This window comes from Oncorhynchus keta, chromosome 17 (assembly GCF_023373465.1).
Source record: "Oncorhynchus keta strain PuntledgeMale-10-30-2019 chromosome 17, Oket_V2, whole genome shotgun sequence".
Classification (NCBI taxonomy): Eukaryota; Metazoa; Chordata; class Actinopteri; order Salmoniformes; family Salmonidae; genus Oncorhynchus; species Oncorhynchus keta.
This window is the reverse complement of record NC_068437.1, coordinates 30,509,996-30,527,319: the sequence shown is the minus strand read 5'-3', so window position 1 is coordinate 30,527,319 and position 17,324 is coordinate 30,509,996. Positions and strand designations below refer to the sequence as shown.

Sequence of the window (17,324 nt, the reverse complement as noted above, 5' to 3'; positions counted from 1 at the left end):
AGCCCATCATACAGTGGAGTCACCTGATCCAAGACCTGAATTAGTGTCACCCACCTCCAACTAAGTCTTGCTAAAACCTACCATGGTTTCTGAGGTGGTGCTGATTGGACCATTTACTTTCTGCATTATTCAAAATGGCCTTCTATTGGAGGAAAGCCAGACTGAATCAGTGAAGTGAAATAGTAGTGAAATATTCACTACTATATTCACTACTTCAATAGTAGGGAGATATTCACTTTGGATTCCAGGCTAGGTCTCTTTTACATAGAACTAAACCATGGACTTTCATGTTACCAGTCAGAGTTTCTTTTACTGTGTGTGTGTGTGTGTGTGTGTGTGTGTGTGTGTGTGTGTGGTCAGATGAAAGAGATGAATGAGACTCTGAAGCAGACACTGTGTCTCCTGTCATCAACACGCACATTCACAGGCCATATACCCATTCATGACTAATATTTTTTAGTGTGTAAAAGGGTTCAGGTAACATAAACACTAATGTTGCAACACGCTGTGTGATCCACGCACGCACTTACTAACACAGGCTGACAGATGGATAGACACAGAAAAGGACTGTTTTAGCAGTATAGTCAAAGTGAATTATATCATGACATGACATTTGGAGGGGCCTCAACTTTTTCACAGGACCTCACAGGACCTCCTATTTAAGGGTAATTTTACCTTTATTTAACCAGGCAAGTAAGTTAAGAACAAATTCTTATTTTCAATGACGGCCTAGGAACAGTGGGTTAATTGCCTATGTGTGGACACTTGCACATGCACCCATTTTTTAATGGACCTAATAAAAATGGCAATTTAACTGTAAAAATATAATAACTTTTAATGTGGCACGAACGCAACCAGTCATGATGTCTTCATGTGATTGTCAAACAAATTCCTTCAAAAACTAGGCTACTTGCGCACATTCGTCCACTGCAAAATAATTCCAGCATCCAAACAGTGCACTGTGCACACGCCGTTTGATGAATGGAAAGACACAGCTGTTACACAACACCATAAAGTGTAATGACATTCAACGATTGTAACCTGAATTAATTGATGCGTCTTTTTTGTAAAAAGAAAAGTCGGGAAACATGAAAAGTGGCCGAAATACAGTTTAAACCATGACAGAGAGGTGGGGGTGTTCGTTCAATTTAGAATACGTTTTTATTTTCATATTTACCACTGTAGCAGTACAACATTGCATTTCAATCAAATTAGCATTATTTAGAGACCCCGACCCAAAGTTGAACTTTTGTTGCCTTTACGGGAGCTCATGGCTCATTCAGGGTAATTCGTACACTGTGTGTGTGTGTGTGTGTGTGTGTGTGTGTGTGTGTGTGTGTGTGTGTGTGTGTGTGTGTGTGTGTGTGTGTGTGTGTGTGTGTGTGTGTGTGTTGCATAATCGCTCAGGCAGGTCACCCAACTCATCAGACAGCCTCTTACTGCCACTCAGACTGCTGGATAAAGGAGGGAGGGAATGAAGAGAAAGCGTGGGGGGAATACGAGGGGAGAGGCCATTGTAGTAGAGTGAGAGACAAGAAAGGAGGGGAGGGAGGGAGGTGAAAAGCCTAAGTATAAAAGATGAAGCATTAAAATAGAGAAGAGGAGTAGAGGCTCTTGACTGAGTAGGTCTCAGGAAGTCTCTCCCCCTCCTCTTTCTCACTCTCTCTCTGGTGTGTGTTTAGACATTTCTTAAGACTTAAAAAACAAAGAGGTGTTGTTGATTAACTCTAAATACATTACTAATCATATGAGACTGCAATCATTGAATGAATCCCAAGAAATGTCTCGTAAGGCTTTAACTTAAATTTAGAAACATTAATAAGCATGACTGTCATTTCTGTATGAGTTGTATAACTGGACATGTTCTCCTATACAATATATTTAAAAAGCCAAGTTCATTTGTGTCTGGAATATGATGTTCTTGCACAGCATATTTCTGGAGCCAGGTCTCTCGCTCTCTGCCTCTCTCAGTTCTCCTCAGGTTACCTGTTCCGAGTGTGTCTGTGAAACATTCCTCCTCGTCTCAATGCTCAAATTACACTCAGAAATCCAAGTAGTAATTGCTGTACCTGACTGCTGTACCTGACTGGGGTGTGTGTGTTTCTGTGTGTGTGTGCGTGCGTGTTTTTGCGGCATGTATGCGGCTGTCTCTCTCTTTCTCTCTTAGGTTTATATTATCCAGAACCTCCTGGACACCTAGGTCGTCTTCGTCTCTCACTATGGCGACGGTTGTCACCCCGACTGTTGCCCTGGACGACAGCGTTGCCCTTAGAAACAGATGGGCCGTCTGGAGGGCCCTGCTCCCTAAAGGACCCCCGAGGCAGTCTAACCTAATGCCTGACCATGAAGGTCCACTGGCCAAGCCATCCAGTCCATTGCCTGACCAAAACTACCACCTCTCTAGAGTGGGGACGTCACGGGGTCGCCGTCATGCCAACGGTAGCGGTGGGCGTGGCCAGGGTCAGCTGATGAGGGTGGGGTGTGTCCTGGGAACCTGTCAAGTTCAGAACCTCAGTCACCGACTCTACCAGCTGATTGGACAGAGTGGGAGGCAAGACTCCTCCCCCATCAATCCCCGTAGCCCGCACAGCTACGGCTGAATAACTTTATCAGCAACCAACAAACAGGCACAGTCACTGTTGAATAACATTATCGTCAACCAATATACAGACACAGCTACAGCTGAATAACGTAATCAACAAGCAACACACAGGCAGGGCCACATCTGAATACATTCATGAACAAGACAACAACCTATACACAGACACGGCTAACGGCAGAATGTGGGTCAGATGCAAAGTGGTGGAAGAAACTTCGAGTTTTAAGTGCTGACTGTGGGTAGGGTGGAAGGAGGTCTGTAATACCTTGTTGTTCAAGTCATTACTCCTGTCCCCAATGAGCTGAGCTGATCTACAATCCCCCATGATCATCCCTATATTCTTGTGTCTCTAAACTCTCAATTTCAATTATCTCTCTCTCTCTCTCTCTCGTGTCTAGTGAGCTACTTGGTCAAGTGTATTAGAAACCCGTGAAGCACTTTAAAGTAAATACTGTTTTATGTTTGCTATGACTTGAACGTTTAAAGATATGTTGTTTAATTTAAAATTTATTCAAGCTTATTTGTTGTAAATATTTCACTGACTAAACCAGTGAAACGAATGTGGCCGAAATGTTTCCCCAAATGTACATTGTCTGTTTTATTCATCTTAGTCTATATCTTTGTATAAGCTGTCATATTTAATAAAGAATATGTGTTTAAATGTGTCTTGTGAGTGTGTTGTGTCTGGGTGACAGAGAACCAGCCACCACTTTCCATGTCCACAATAACATTTCCTTCACAAGCTAATCAATGACTACTGTAGATACAGAACACACACATCTGTACTGCTGTCAAGGTCAAAGGTCAGTGTGACAGGAGGTGTCCTCGCTCCTCTTGCGTGATCTAGTTCACTGTGACTCATTATTGGGGTCATCACAGCTGCATCGCTGTAGGTCACTTTCTCAATCTCCAATCACCATTAGTGTATGAGGTGGTCCAGGGCTGCATGGAAACAAGCCTCACACACTGTGGCCTCTAGTCTGTGTGCGTGCGTACGTCCAGTATCCTTCTTTCTCAGTCTCTGATAAAATACTGCTGACAGATCAATACCATAGACATAAAGATACTCTGATAGAATACTGCTGACAGATCAATAACATAGAGATAAAGATAGAATACTGCTGACAGATCAATACCATAGAGATAAAGATAGAATACTGCTGACAGATCAATACCATAGAGATAAAGATACTCTGATAGAATACTGCTGACAGATCAATACCATAGAGATAAAGATACTCTGATAGAATACTGCTGACAGATCAATAACATAGAGATAAAGATACTCTGATAGAATACTGCTGACAGATCAATACCATAGAGATAAAGATACTCTGATAGAATACTGCTGACAGATCAATAACATAGAGATAAAGATACTCTGATAGAATACTGCTGACAGATCAATACCATAGAGATAAAGATACTCTGATAGAATACTGCTGACAGATCAATACCATAGAGATAAAGATACTCTGATAGAATACTGCTGACAGATCAATAACATAGAGATAAAGATAGAATACTGCTGACAGATCAATACCATAGAGATAAAGATACTCTGATAGAATACTGCTGACAGATCAATAACATAGAGATAAAGATACTCTGATAGAATACTGCTGACAGATCAATACCATAGAGATAAAGATACTCTGATAGAATACTGCTGACAGATCAATAACATAGAGATAAAGATACTCTGATAGAATACTGCTGACAGATCAATACCATAGAGATAAAGATACTCTGATAGAATACTGCTGACAGATCAATAACATAGAGATAAATTAAGGTGTTAGAGCAGGACTTTCATTCCAGATCAGCACTAACACATTTCAACTGATGCAGCTACTAAATTAAGGTGTTAGAGCAGGACAGGAGCAGAAGCTTCTCTGGGGACAGAATTGAAGACCACTGCTCTATGGGAACCATAATCACAATTCTGCAAGAAATTACTTAAATATGATATCATCGATTTCTCCTATGCTATTTTTATTATTCATGGAACCTATGGCCCAGACAATTTGCCAGTCGAAGGAAATAACACCAATTTACCTCAAATCTAGTGATCACTTCATCTCATTATACGTGGACAGTGTTTTGCTAGACAATGTATCTCAATCGCTTCCAAACGCACTGAAGATCATAGAGAAATTCAGCTTAATCTCAAATTATAAAATGAATCTAACCAAATCAGCCTATTGCCTCTCAAGACCCCAACGGAGGGCTCCACCTCTACTTATGGAATCCCAATCGTTTCCCCTTTAAAATATTTGGGAGTATATATATTTCCTTCCTTAGATAAAACTTTTACAGAATGCCCAAATCAACTCAATCCGACCTCAGTAGATGGACAAACAACCCAGATGCTTTAACCGTCAGAACACCTATTGTCAAAATGAATATATTGGGCTCATTTGAGTGGTAAGGGGTGGCAGGTAGTGGGGTGACAGCCTAGTGGGTAGAGAGTTGGGCCAGTAACCGTAAAGGTTGCTCGATCAAATCCCCGAGCTGACAAGGTAAAAATCTGTTGTTCTGCCCCTGAACAAGGCAGTTAACCCACTGATCCTAGGATGTAACTGTAAATAAGAATTTGTTCTTAACTGACTTGCCTAGTTAAATAAAGGTAAAAAATATATTAAAAAACATGCACATACACAGCCAACATCTCAAATGGTGACCCCGTGGCCCCATAATAAATCAGTTGTTGACCTCTGACCTTGACAGTAACCTGATCCCCAGTGGTCAAACCCAGATCTCATCAACATGTCTGTTTAACAGGGATAACCAAAGGAGGTTGGTGGCACCTTAATTGGGGAGGACGGGCTTGTGGCGATGGCTGGAGCAGAATGGATGGAAGGGCATCAAATACATCAAACACATGGGTCCGCAGATCTTCAAAAAGTTCTACAGCTGCACATGGAGAGCATCCTGACTGGTTGCATCACCGCCTGGTATGGCAACTGTTCGGCATTCGACTGCAAGGTGCTACAGAGGGTAGTGCTTACAGCTCAGTACATCACTGGGGCCAAGCTTCCTGCCTTCCAGGACCTATATACTAGGCGTGTCAGAGGAAGGCCCACAAAATCGTCAAAGACTCGTCACCCAAGTTATAGACTGTTCCTTCTGCTGGCGCACGGAAAACGGTACCGGAGTGCCAATGTAACGAATGTGAAACGGCTAGCTAGTTAGCGGTGGTGCGCGCTAAATAGCATTTCAATCGGTGACGTCACTTGCTCTGAGACCTTGAAGTAGTGGTTCCCCTTAGTGACTGTAGTAGTGACTGTTGTTGATGTGTGCAGAGGGTCCCTGGTTCGCGCCCGGTATGGGCGAGGGGATGGTCTAAAGTTATACTGTTACACCTAGTCGAGGTCCAAAGGGCTCTTTAGCAGCTTCAACGCCCAAGCCATAAGACTGCTGTACAATTCATCAACCCCCCCTCGCGTCTTTCTTTTTACACTGCTGCTACTGGCTGTTTATTATCTATGCATAGTCACTTTACCCCTACCTACATGTACAAATTACCCCCGCACATTGACTCGGTACCAGTACCCCCTGTATACAGCCTCATTATTGTTATTTTATTGTGTTACTTTTAAAAATACATATATTTTCTGCTTTCATTTACTTCTTAACTCTATTTTCTTAAATCTGCTTTGTTGGTTAAGGGCTTGTAAGTAAGCTTTGTATTCTGTTGTTTTCATCTCCCCTCAGCAGCCTCCACTGGATGTAACACTGTGTGTGTGTGTGTGTGTGTGTGTGTGTGTGTGTGTGTGTGTGTGTGTGTGTGTGTGTGTGTGTGTGTGTGTGTGTGTGTGTGTGTGTGTGTGTGTGTGTGTGTGTGTGTGTGTGTGTGTGTGTGTGTGTGTGTGTGTGTGTGTGTGTGTGTTGTGTGTGTGTGTGTGTGTGTGTGTGTGTGTCTGTGTGTGTGTGTGTGTGTGTGTGTGTGTGTGTGTGTGTGTGTGTGTGTGTGTGTGTGTGTGTGTGTGTGTGTGTGTGTGTGTGTGGTGGTGGGGGGGTTACCCGTTACTATGATGTGTGATTTACTATGAAGGTGTAATGTAGACCACACAAGTCCCTAACACAGGATGGCTGTCAGTCGTTCCCCCCCACCCCCATAAACATTAAAGGTTCCTTGTCAACCGAGGATGCTTTTACATCCACCCTCCCACCCCCCTCCACGGCAACCAGAGAAATTCCTAACCATACCACCCCTTCTCCGTGGGCCTAAAAGCAAAGAGAGTAAAAAAAGATGAAAATAGGTGTGTACAGTGTGTTTGGAAATATTCAGACCCTGGATTTTTTTCAACATTTTGTTACTTTACAGCCTGGATTAAATTTGTAAAAATAGATGTTCGATCGGGTTTATGTCTGGCTGGGCCACTCAAGGATATTCAGAAACTTGTCCCGAAGCCACTTCTGTGTTGTCTTGGCTGTGTGCTTAGGGTCGTTGTCCTGTTGGAATGTAAACCTTTGTCCTGAGAGCTCTGGAGCAGGTTTTCATCAAGGATCGCTCTGTACTTTGCTCTGTTCATCTTTGCCTCGATCCTGACTAGTCTTCTAGTCCTTGCCACTAAAAACATCCCCACAGCATGCTGCCGCCACCACAATGCTTCACCGTAGGGATGGTGCCAGGTTTCCTCCAGACGTGATGCTTGGCATTCAGGCCAAAGACTTCAATCATGGTTTCATCAGACCAGAGAATCTTGTTTCTCATGGTCTGTGAGTCTTTAGGTGCCTTTTGGTAAATTTCAAGCTGGCTGTCATGTGCCTTTTACTGAGGAGTGGCTTCCGTCTGGCCACTCTACCATAAAGGCCTGATTGGTAAAGTGCTGCAGAGATGGTTGTCCTTCTGGAAGGTTTTCCCATCTCCACAGAGAAACTCTGGAGCTCTGTCAGAGTGACCATCAGGATCTTGATCACCTCCCTGACCAATGCCCTTCTCCCCCGATTGCTCAGTTTGGCCGGGTGGCCAGCTCTCAGAAGAGCCTTGATGATTCCAAACTTCTTCCATTTAAGAATGATGGAGGCCACTGTGTTCTTGGGGACCTTCAATGCTGCAGACATTTTTTGGTACCCTTCACCAGATCTGTGCCTCGAAACAATCCTGTCTCAGAGCTCTACGAACAATTTCTTCAACCTCATGTCTTGGTTTTTGCTCAGACATGCACTGTCAACTGTGGTACCTTATATAGACAGGTGTGTGCCTTTCCAAATCATGTGCCTTTTCAATTGAATTTTCCACACGTGGACTCCAATCAAGTTGTAGAAACATCTCGAGGATGATCAATGGAAACAGGATGCACCTGAGCTCTATTTCAAGTCTCATAGGAAAGGGTCTGAATACTTATGTAAATAAGGTATTTCTGTTTTTATTTGTAATACATTTGCAAAAATGTCTAAAAACCTGTTTTCCCTTCATCATCATGGGGTATTTTGTGTAGATATACAGTGCCTTCAGAAAGTATTCAAACCCCTTGACTTTTTGCACATACATTTAAAATGGATTAAACTGAGGTTTTGTGTCCTTAGTCTTCACACAATACCCCATCATGTCAAAGTGGAATTATGTTTTTAGTCATTTTACAAATTAGTTAAAAATGAATAGCTGAAATGCCTTGAGTCAAGTATTCAACCCCTTTGTTGTGGCAAATATAAATAAGTTCAGGGGTAAAAATGTGCTGAACAAGTCACATAATAATTTGCATGGACTCTGTGTGCAATAATGGTGTTTAACATGTACCCCACACATAAAATTAACTGTATGGTCCCTCAGTCGAGTAGTGAATTTCAAACACAGATTCAACCAGAAAGAACAGAGAGGTTTCCCATTGCCTCGCAATGAAGGTAAATGGGTATATTGGTTTTAAAAAAGGCAGGAAGGCTGTACAGAATAAAAATATTCCAAAACATGCATCTTGTTCGCAACAATGCATTAAAGTAAAACGGCAGAACATTTGTCAAGGCAAGTAACTTTTGTCCTGAATACATAGTGTTATTATTGGTGAACAATATTAGGTCCAAAGTGTAGTTTACATTGTTTAAGGGATATATCGGTGAAGGTCACCTCTACCAGGGCAATAAGAGATACCATATGTCTCTCTATACTCAGCCAAGGGGAATGTCTAAACCAATTTAGAATAGGGCAAAATCTAGTGCCTGGAAATACAATTTATCGTACGGATAGTTCTGTTCATTTTATCCAGGATAGCTTAGCTTGCCAACACAAACATCCCTGATTTATTTGATTTATATGTTTGGTTGTAGGCCCACCACTTTTAACAACAATTCTGAGTAGTCTGTATGTTTTGACACTTCCCGGGAACCGCCAAGTCTGACAGCAAAGAAATCTCCAGTCCTTCCCAGCTCAAAGGTGTGCTTACTGCACCCTGTGTTGCGTGGTGACTTCTCAAAGTTGTAGCAGCTCAGCCATTGTTGCTGTGGCACTTCAGGGAGTCTTGGGTCATCACCACCTTCCGGAGACACCTGAAACCCCACCTCTTTAAGGAATACCTAGGATAGGATAAGTAATCCTTCTCACCCCCCCCTTTAAGATTTAGATGCACTATTGTAAAGTGACTGTTCTACTGGATGTCATAAGGTGAATGCACCAATTTGTAAGTCGCTCTGGATAAGAGCGTCTGCTAAATGACTTAAATGTAATGTAATGTAATGTAATCTGATCACAGGATAATTCCCCTTGGTAGCCCCAATTGAGAGCCCAATCTTCTCAACACTTCTCTCTGAAGCTTTGGGATGTCAATGTAGTCATTTGTAGTTTTCAATGCATAGACACTTCACCTTCGAGGCTTGCTATTGTAGAGTCTTCTTTAGCTGAAAGATATAACAACATTTGGTGATTACTTTGTCTATAGAATTGTATTACTATCAGTGCAGAAATGTAGTGTGCAGAGCACCAAATGAAAATATAACAGCGATAACATGTATTATATTGTATTGAGTTCTAGTAAATGTAATTGTTTTAGTTTTACATCATACAAATCATTTTCACAATCTAGAGGACAACTCACACTTACATCATGTTGCCCTACACATTCTCCAAGGCTGGATGATGGTTACAAAGGTTGTAGTCAAGTGCTGCCAGTAGGGTTCCAGCCTCAGGCTGGAGAAGGGAAAGCAAACTGTCTACATGAGTATGTGATTCTGGAATGTCTCCAGCTCCGATTTTAGACCTAGATCTGGGTAGGCCTACTCCAGTCCTCTGGGGCCTGATAGGTATCATCCATCCCCCAGCCCTATAACTGTCACACCTTATTAAACTAATTGCGTTCTAAACTGAAGATGATAAGTTGATTATTGGGGTCAAGCTAGCTGGGGCAAAAGTGTCACCAATCAAGCCCCCGAGGACTGGTCACAACTTGTAGACTTGTTTACGTGCTGCTGTGCAGTTTGTTGGTAACCTTACTTTGCTACCTGCCAATATTAAGTTTTTTACTTTTTAATTATGGATTTGTATTGACATTTTATCCCTCGCTCAACTTTTTTCATTCAACTTTTTCACCCCGGATGCTTTATCTGGACGTGGTTCGTCAGGACCTCCAACAGCCATAGCTAAGTAGTAACATTAACATTATGCCCTATAATTGCAGTCACTGTACTCATAATACAGGAGAACGATCACCTTTCGGCGAGGATAGCTGTGCTGCAAGCCCAGCTTCAGACATAATCGTTAGTCAAGGGTAATTTAAGTGTAGGATAGGATGAAACAGCGTCTGTGCCACCAATAAGTACAGATAGTAGTATAAATCCCCTCGCACAGTCCCTGCAGCAGAACAATTTTCTCATGGCTTCTGGAAGGAAATGCTGTAGGAATGCTCAACTGGTGTCAAATCAAATCAAAATCAAATCAAATGTATTTATATAGCCCTTCGTACATCAGCTGATATCTCAAAGTGCTGTACAGAAACCCAGCCTAAAACCCCAAACAGCAAGCAATGCAGGTGTAGAAGCACGGTGGCTAGGAAAAACTCCCTAGAAAGGCCAAAACCTAGGAAGAAACCTAGAGAGGAACCAGGCTATGTGGGGTGGCCAGTTCTCTTCTGGCTGTGCCGGGTGGAGATTATAACAGAACATGGCCAAGATGTTAAAATGTTCATAAATGACCAGCTCATTCAGCCGACAGAAACTTTCAACCAGTTCTCCAAGGTTGAAAGTCAGGTCAGTCAGAGCCTTCTATGGTCTTTCCTCCTCCAGTTACGGGGTCTGAGACGCTGAAGATTCGCACCATTAGCTCTGACAAATTGAAAACCCTAGTCATTGGCGACTCCATTACCTGCAGTATTGGACTTAAATCGAATCATCCAGCTATCATACTCTGTTTACCAGGGGGCAGGGCTACCGATGTTAAGACTAATCTGAAGATGGTGCGGGCTAAAGCTATAACTGGCGAGTGTAGAGAGTATAGGGATATTGTTATCTACGTCAGCACCAACGTTGTTAGAATGAAACAGTCAGAGGTCACCAAGCGCAACATAGCTTCAGCGTGTAAATCAGCTAGAAAGATGTGTTGGCATCGAGTAATTCTCTCTGGCCCCCTCCCAGTTAGGGGGAGTGATGAGCTCTACAGCAGAGTCTCAGAACTCAATCACTGGTTGAAAACTGTTTTCTGCCCCTCCCAAAAGATAACATTTGTAGATAATTGGCCCTCTTTCTGGGACTCACCCACAAACGGGACCAAGACTGGCATTCTGAGGAGTGATGGACTCCATCCTAGCTGGAGGTGTGTTCTCATCTCATCTACGAACATAGACAGGGCTTTAACTCCCCTATGAGATAGGGTGCAGTCCAGGCAGCAGGCTGTTAGCCAGCTTAGTGGAGTCTGCCTCTAGCACAGTCAGTGTAGTCAGCTCAGATATCCCCATTGGGACCGTGTCTGTGCTTCGATCTTGGTTGGGCAAAACTAAACATGGCGGTGTTCGCCAGTAATTGGCGGTGTTCGCCAGTAATCTCACTGGATTAAAGACCTCTTCCATTCCTGTCATTATTGAAAGAGATATTGATATCTCACATCTCAAAATAAGGCTACTCAATGTTAGATCCCTCACATCCAAGGCAGTTATAGTCAATTAACTAATCACTGATCATAATATTGATGTGATTGGCCTGACTGAAACATGGCTTAAGCCTGATGAATTTACTGGGTTAAATGAGGCAATTACCTCCTGGTTACACTAGTGACTATATCCCCCAGGCATCCCGCAAAGGCGGAGGTGTTTTTAACATTCACAATAGTTTTTTCTGTGGAATAAATATTGTGGATCTTAATGTTTTTCTTCATAATCCTGGACTATTGGGCCACCATTTTATTACGTTTGCAATCGCAACAAATAATCTGCTCAGACCCCAACCAAAGATCATCAAAAGCCTGCTATAAATATTCGGACAACCCAAAGATTCCTAAATGCCCTTCCAGACTCCCTCCACCTACCCAAGGACGTTAGAATACAAAAATCAGTTAACCACCTAACTGAGGAACTCAATTTAACCTTGCGTAATACCCTAGATGCAGTCGCACCCCTAAAAAAAAACATTAGTCATAAGAAACTAGCTCCCTGAAATACAGAAAATACCCGAGCTCTGAAGCAAGGTTCCAGAAAATAGGAATTTAAATGGTGCTACACCAAACTGGAAATTTTCCGACTAGCTTGGAAAGACAGTACCGTGCAGTATCGAAGAGCCCTCACTGCTGCTCGATCATCCTGTTTTTCCAACTTAATTGAGGAAGAACAATCCAAAATGTATTTTTGATACTGTCGCAAAGTTAACTAAAAGCACCATTCCCCAAGGGAGATTGGCTTTCACTTCAGCAGTGATAAATTCATTAACTTCTTTGAGGAAAAGATCATGATCATTAGAAAGCAAACCTCTTTAAATCTGTGTATTTCTCCAAAGCTCAATTGTCATGAGTCTGCACAACTCTGCCAGGACCTAGGATAAAGGAAGACAGTTTTTTAATACTATATCTCTTGACACATTGATGAAAATAATCATGGCCTCTAAACCTTCAAGCTGCATACTGGACCCAATTCCAAGTAAACAACATGAACTTGGCCCTCCTATGTTGAACATAATAAACGGCTTTCTATCCACCGGATGTGTACCAAACTCACTAAAAGTGACAGTAATAAAGCCTCTCTTGAAAAAGCCAAACCGTGACCCAGAAAATATAAAAAACTATCGGCCTATATCGAATCTCCCATTCTTAAAAAAAAATGTGAGAGCTGTTACGCAGCAACTCACTGCCGTCCTGAAGACAAACAATGTATACAAAACGCTTCAGTCTGGTTTTAGACTCCATCATAGAACTGAAACTGCACTTGTGAATGTGGTAAATTACCTTTTAATGACGTTAGACTGAGGCATCTGTCCTCGTGCTCCTAGACCTTAGTGCTGCTTTTGATACCATCAATCACCACATTCTTTTGGAGAGATTGGAAACCCCAATTGGTCTACAAGGACAAATTCCGGCCTGGTTTAGATCTTATATGTCGGAAAGATCTCAGTTTGTCTCTGTAGATGGTTTGTCCTCTGACAAATCAACTGTAAATGTTGGTGTTCCTCAAGGCTCCATTTTAGGACCACTATTGTTTTCACTATATATTTTACCTCTTGGTGATTTAATTCAGAAACATAATGTTAACTTTCATGGCTATGCGGATGACACACAGCTGTACATTTCGATGAAACACGGTGAAGTCCCAAAATTGCCCTGTGTTTCAGACATAAGGAAGTGGGTAGCGGCAAATGTTCTACTTTTAAACGCAGACAAAACAGAGTTCTAGGTCCCAAGAAAGAAGGAGAAGGAGATCTTCTGTTGAATCTGACAGTTAATCTTGATGGTTGTACAGTCGTCTCAAATAAAACTGTGAAGGACCTCGGCGTTACTCTGGACCCTGATCTCTCTTTTGACAAACATATCAAGACTGTTTCAAGGACAGCTTTGTTCCATCTACGTAACATTGCAAAAATCAGAAACTTTCTGTCCAAAAATGATGCAGAAATATTAATCCATGCTTTTGTCATTTCAAAGTTAGACTACTGCATTGCTCTACTTTCCGGCTACCCGGATAAAGCGCTAAATAAACTTCATTTAGTGCTAAACATGGCTGCTACAATCTTAACTTGAACCCAAAAATTGTATCATATTACTCCAGTGCTAGCCTCTGTACACTGGCTTCCTGTTAAGGCTAGGGCTGATTGTAAGGATTTATTGCTAACCTACAAAGCGTTACATGGGCTTGCTCCTACCTATTTTTCCGAATTGGTCCTGCCGTACATACCTACACGTACGCTATGGTAACAAGACGCAGGCCTCCTTACTGTTCCTAGAATTTCCAAGCAAACTGCTGGAGGCAGGGCTTTCTCCTATAGAGCTCCATTTTCCTATCCATGTGAGAGACGCAGACTCGGTCTCAACCTTTACGTCTTTATTGAAGACTCATCTCTTCAGTAGGTCCTATGATTGAGTGTAGTCTGTCCCAGGAGTGTGAAGGTTAACGGAAAGGCACTGGAGCAAAGAACCGCCCTTGCTGTCTCTACCTGTCGGTTCCCCAATCTCTACTGGGATTCTCTGCCTCAAACCCTATTACGGGGGCTGAGTCACTGGCTTACTGGTGCTCTTCCATGCTGTGCCTAGGAGGGGTACGTCACTTGAGTGTGTTAAGTCACTGACGTGTTCTTCCTGTCCAGGTTGGTGCCCCCCTTGGGTTTGTGCCGTGGGGGAGATGTTTGTGGGCTATACTCAGCCTTGTCTCAGGATAGTAAGTTGGTGGTTGAAGATATCCTTCTAATGGTATGGGGGCTGCGCTTTGGCAATGTGGGTGGAGTTATATCCTGCCTGTTTGGCTCTGTCCGGGGGTATCGTCGGACAGACTCTCTAGAGACAGCAGGAGCGGTAGAGATACTCTGTTTATTCTGTAAACTGACATTTACTCCTGAGGTACTGACCTGTTGCACCCTCTACAACCACTGTGATTGTTATTATTTGACCCTGCTGGTCATCTATGAACATTTGAACATCTTGGCCATGTTCTGTTTTAGTTTCCACCTGGCACAGCCAGAAGAGGACTGGCCACCCCTTGTATCCTGGTTCTTCTCTAGGTTTCTTCCTAGGTTCCGGCCTTTCTATGGAGTTTTTCAGAGCCACCGTGTTTCTACACCTGCATTTCTTTGCTGTTTGGGGTTTTATGCTGGGTTTCTGTACAGCACTTTGTGACATCAGCTGATGTAAGAAGGCCTTTATAAATACGATTGATTGATTGATTGATTGGAGTTAACCATCCTAGACCTAGATCAGAGATAAAACCAACTCAATTTAGAATGCTGTTGTAATGAATTTCCTCCTCTTCTTCCGAAGAGGAGAGGCGAAACGGATCAGAGGACCAATACGCGGCGTGGTAATTGTCCATGGTACTTTTTAATACATTAAGGTACACATGAACAAACTAACAAAAACAAGAAATGTGAAAACTCAAAAACAGTCCTATCTGGTGCACACACAGAGACAGGAACAATCACCCACAAACACACAGTGAAACCCAGGCCACCTAAGTATGATTCTCAATCAGAGACAACTAATGACACCTGCCTCTGATTGAGAACCATACTAGGCTACATAGAAACATAGAAATAAGCAAAACATAGAAAAACAAACATAGACTGCCCACCCAACTCACGCCCTGACCATACTAACTAAACACAAAACACAGAAAATAAAGGTCAGAACGTGACAGCTGTGTTGTGCAGCAGCTGACTAAAGACAGAGCATTCAAATCAAGAACACAGAATGTGCAGTTAAGAACATTTATACGATAACACTTTATGCAACTTTGCAGTATTTTGTTCTTTTGTGTATTTATTTTCTTTCATTATTAGCCCAGAACATTTTCTGTGTTATTACATACAGCCAGAAATAACTTTTGGATATCAGAGTGGCGGTAACTCACCAGCATTTAAAAAAAATGTAACCTTTATTTAACCAGGTAGGCTAGTTGAGAACAAGTTCTCATTTGCAACTGCGACCTGGCCACGATAAAGCAAAGCAGTTCGACACATACAACACAGAGTTACACATGGAATAAACAAACATACAATCAATAATACAGTAGGAAAATCTATATACAGCATGTGTAAATGAGGTAGGATAAGAGAGGTAAGGCAATAAATAGGCCAGGGTGGCGAAGTAATTACATTATAGCAATTAAACACTGGAATGGTAGGATGTGCAGGAGATGAATGTGCAAGTAGAGATACTGGGGTGTAAAGGAGCAAGATAAATAAATAAATAACAGTATGGGGATGAGGTAGATTGGATGGGCAATTTACAGATGAGCTATGTACAGATGCAGTGATCTGTGAGCTGCTCTGACTGTTGGTGCTTAAAGGTAGTGAGGGAGGTAAGAGTCTCCAGCTTCAGAGATGTTTGCAGTTCGTTCCAGTCATTGGCAGCAGAGAACTGGAAGGAGAGGCGGCCAAAGGAAGAATTGGCTTTGGGGGTGACCAGTGAGATATACAGTGCCTTGCGAAAGTATTCGGCCCCCTTGAAATTTGCGACCTTTTGCCACATTTCAGGCTTCAAACATAAAGATATAAAACTGTATTTTTTTGTGAAGAATCAACAACAAGTGGGACACAATCATGAAGTGGAACGACATTTATTGGATATTTCAAACTTTTTTAACAAATCAAAAACTGAAAAATTGGGCGTTCAAAATTTTTCAGCCCCTTTACTTTCAGTGCAGCAAACTCTCTCCAGAAGTTCAGTGAGGATCTTTGAATGATCCAATGTTGACCTAAATGACTAATGATGATAAATACAATCCACCTGTGTGTAATCAAGTCTCCGTATAAATGCACCTGCACTGTGATAGTCTCAGAGGTCCGTTAAAAGCGCAGAGAGCATCATGAAGAACAAGGAACACACCAGGCAGGTCCGAGATACTGTTGTGAAGAAGTTTAAAGCTGGATTTGGATACAAAAAGAATTCCCAAGCTTTAAACATCCCAAGGAGCACTGTGCAAGCGATAATATTGAAATGGAAGGAGTATCAGACCACTGCAAATCTACCAAGACCTGGCCGTCCCTCTAAAATTTCAGCTCATACAAGGAGAAGACTGATCAGAGATGCAGCCAAGAGGCCCATGATCACTCTGGATGAACTGCAGAGATCTACAGGTGGGAGACTCTGTTCATAGGACAATAATCAGTCGTATATTGCACAAATCTTGCCTTTATGGAAGAGTGGCAAGAAGAAAGCCATTTCTTAAAGATATCCATAAAAAGTGTTGTTTAAAGTTTGCCACAAGCCACCTGGGAGACACACCAAACATGTGGAAGAAGGTGCTCTGGTCAGATGAAACCAAAATTGAACGTTTTGGCAACAATGCAAAACGTTATGTTTGGCGTAAAAGCAACACAGCTCATCACCCTGAACACACCATCCGCACTGTCAAACATGGTGGTGGCAGCATCATGATTTGGGCCTGCTTTTCTTCAGCAGGGACAGGGAAGATGGTTAAAATTGATGGGAAGATGGATGGAGCCAAATACAGGACCATTCTGGAAGAAAACCTGATGGAGTCTGCAAAAGACCTGAGACTGGGACGGAGAGTTGTCTTCCAACAAGACAATGATCCAAAACATAAAGCAAAATCTACAATGGAATGGTTAAAAAAATAAACATATCCAGGTGTTAGAATGGCCA

The 17,324-nt window shown here is 42.3% G+C and overlaps 1 protein-coding gene across 1 annotated transcript in view; it reads left to right on the top strand.

Annotated features, from left to right (window-relative positions):
• Positions 1-3,255, top strand: part of adm2b (adrenomedullin 2b) — a 6,460-nt gene extending 3,205 nt beyond the window's left edge. Inside the window, exon 3 of the mRNA XM_035790272.1 lies at positions 2,168-3,255. Coding sequence (XP_035646165.1) covers positions 2,168-2,600 — 433 coding nt within the window. The 3' untranslated portion in view covers positions 2,601-3,255. The remainder of the gene's footprint in view (positions 1-2,167) is intronic.
• Positions 3,256-17,324: the final 14,069 nt, after the last annotated feature.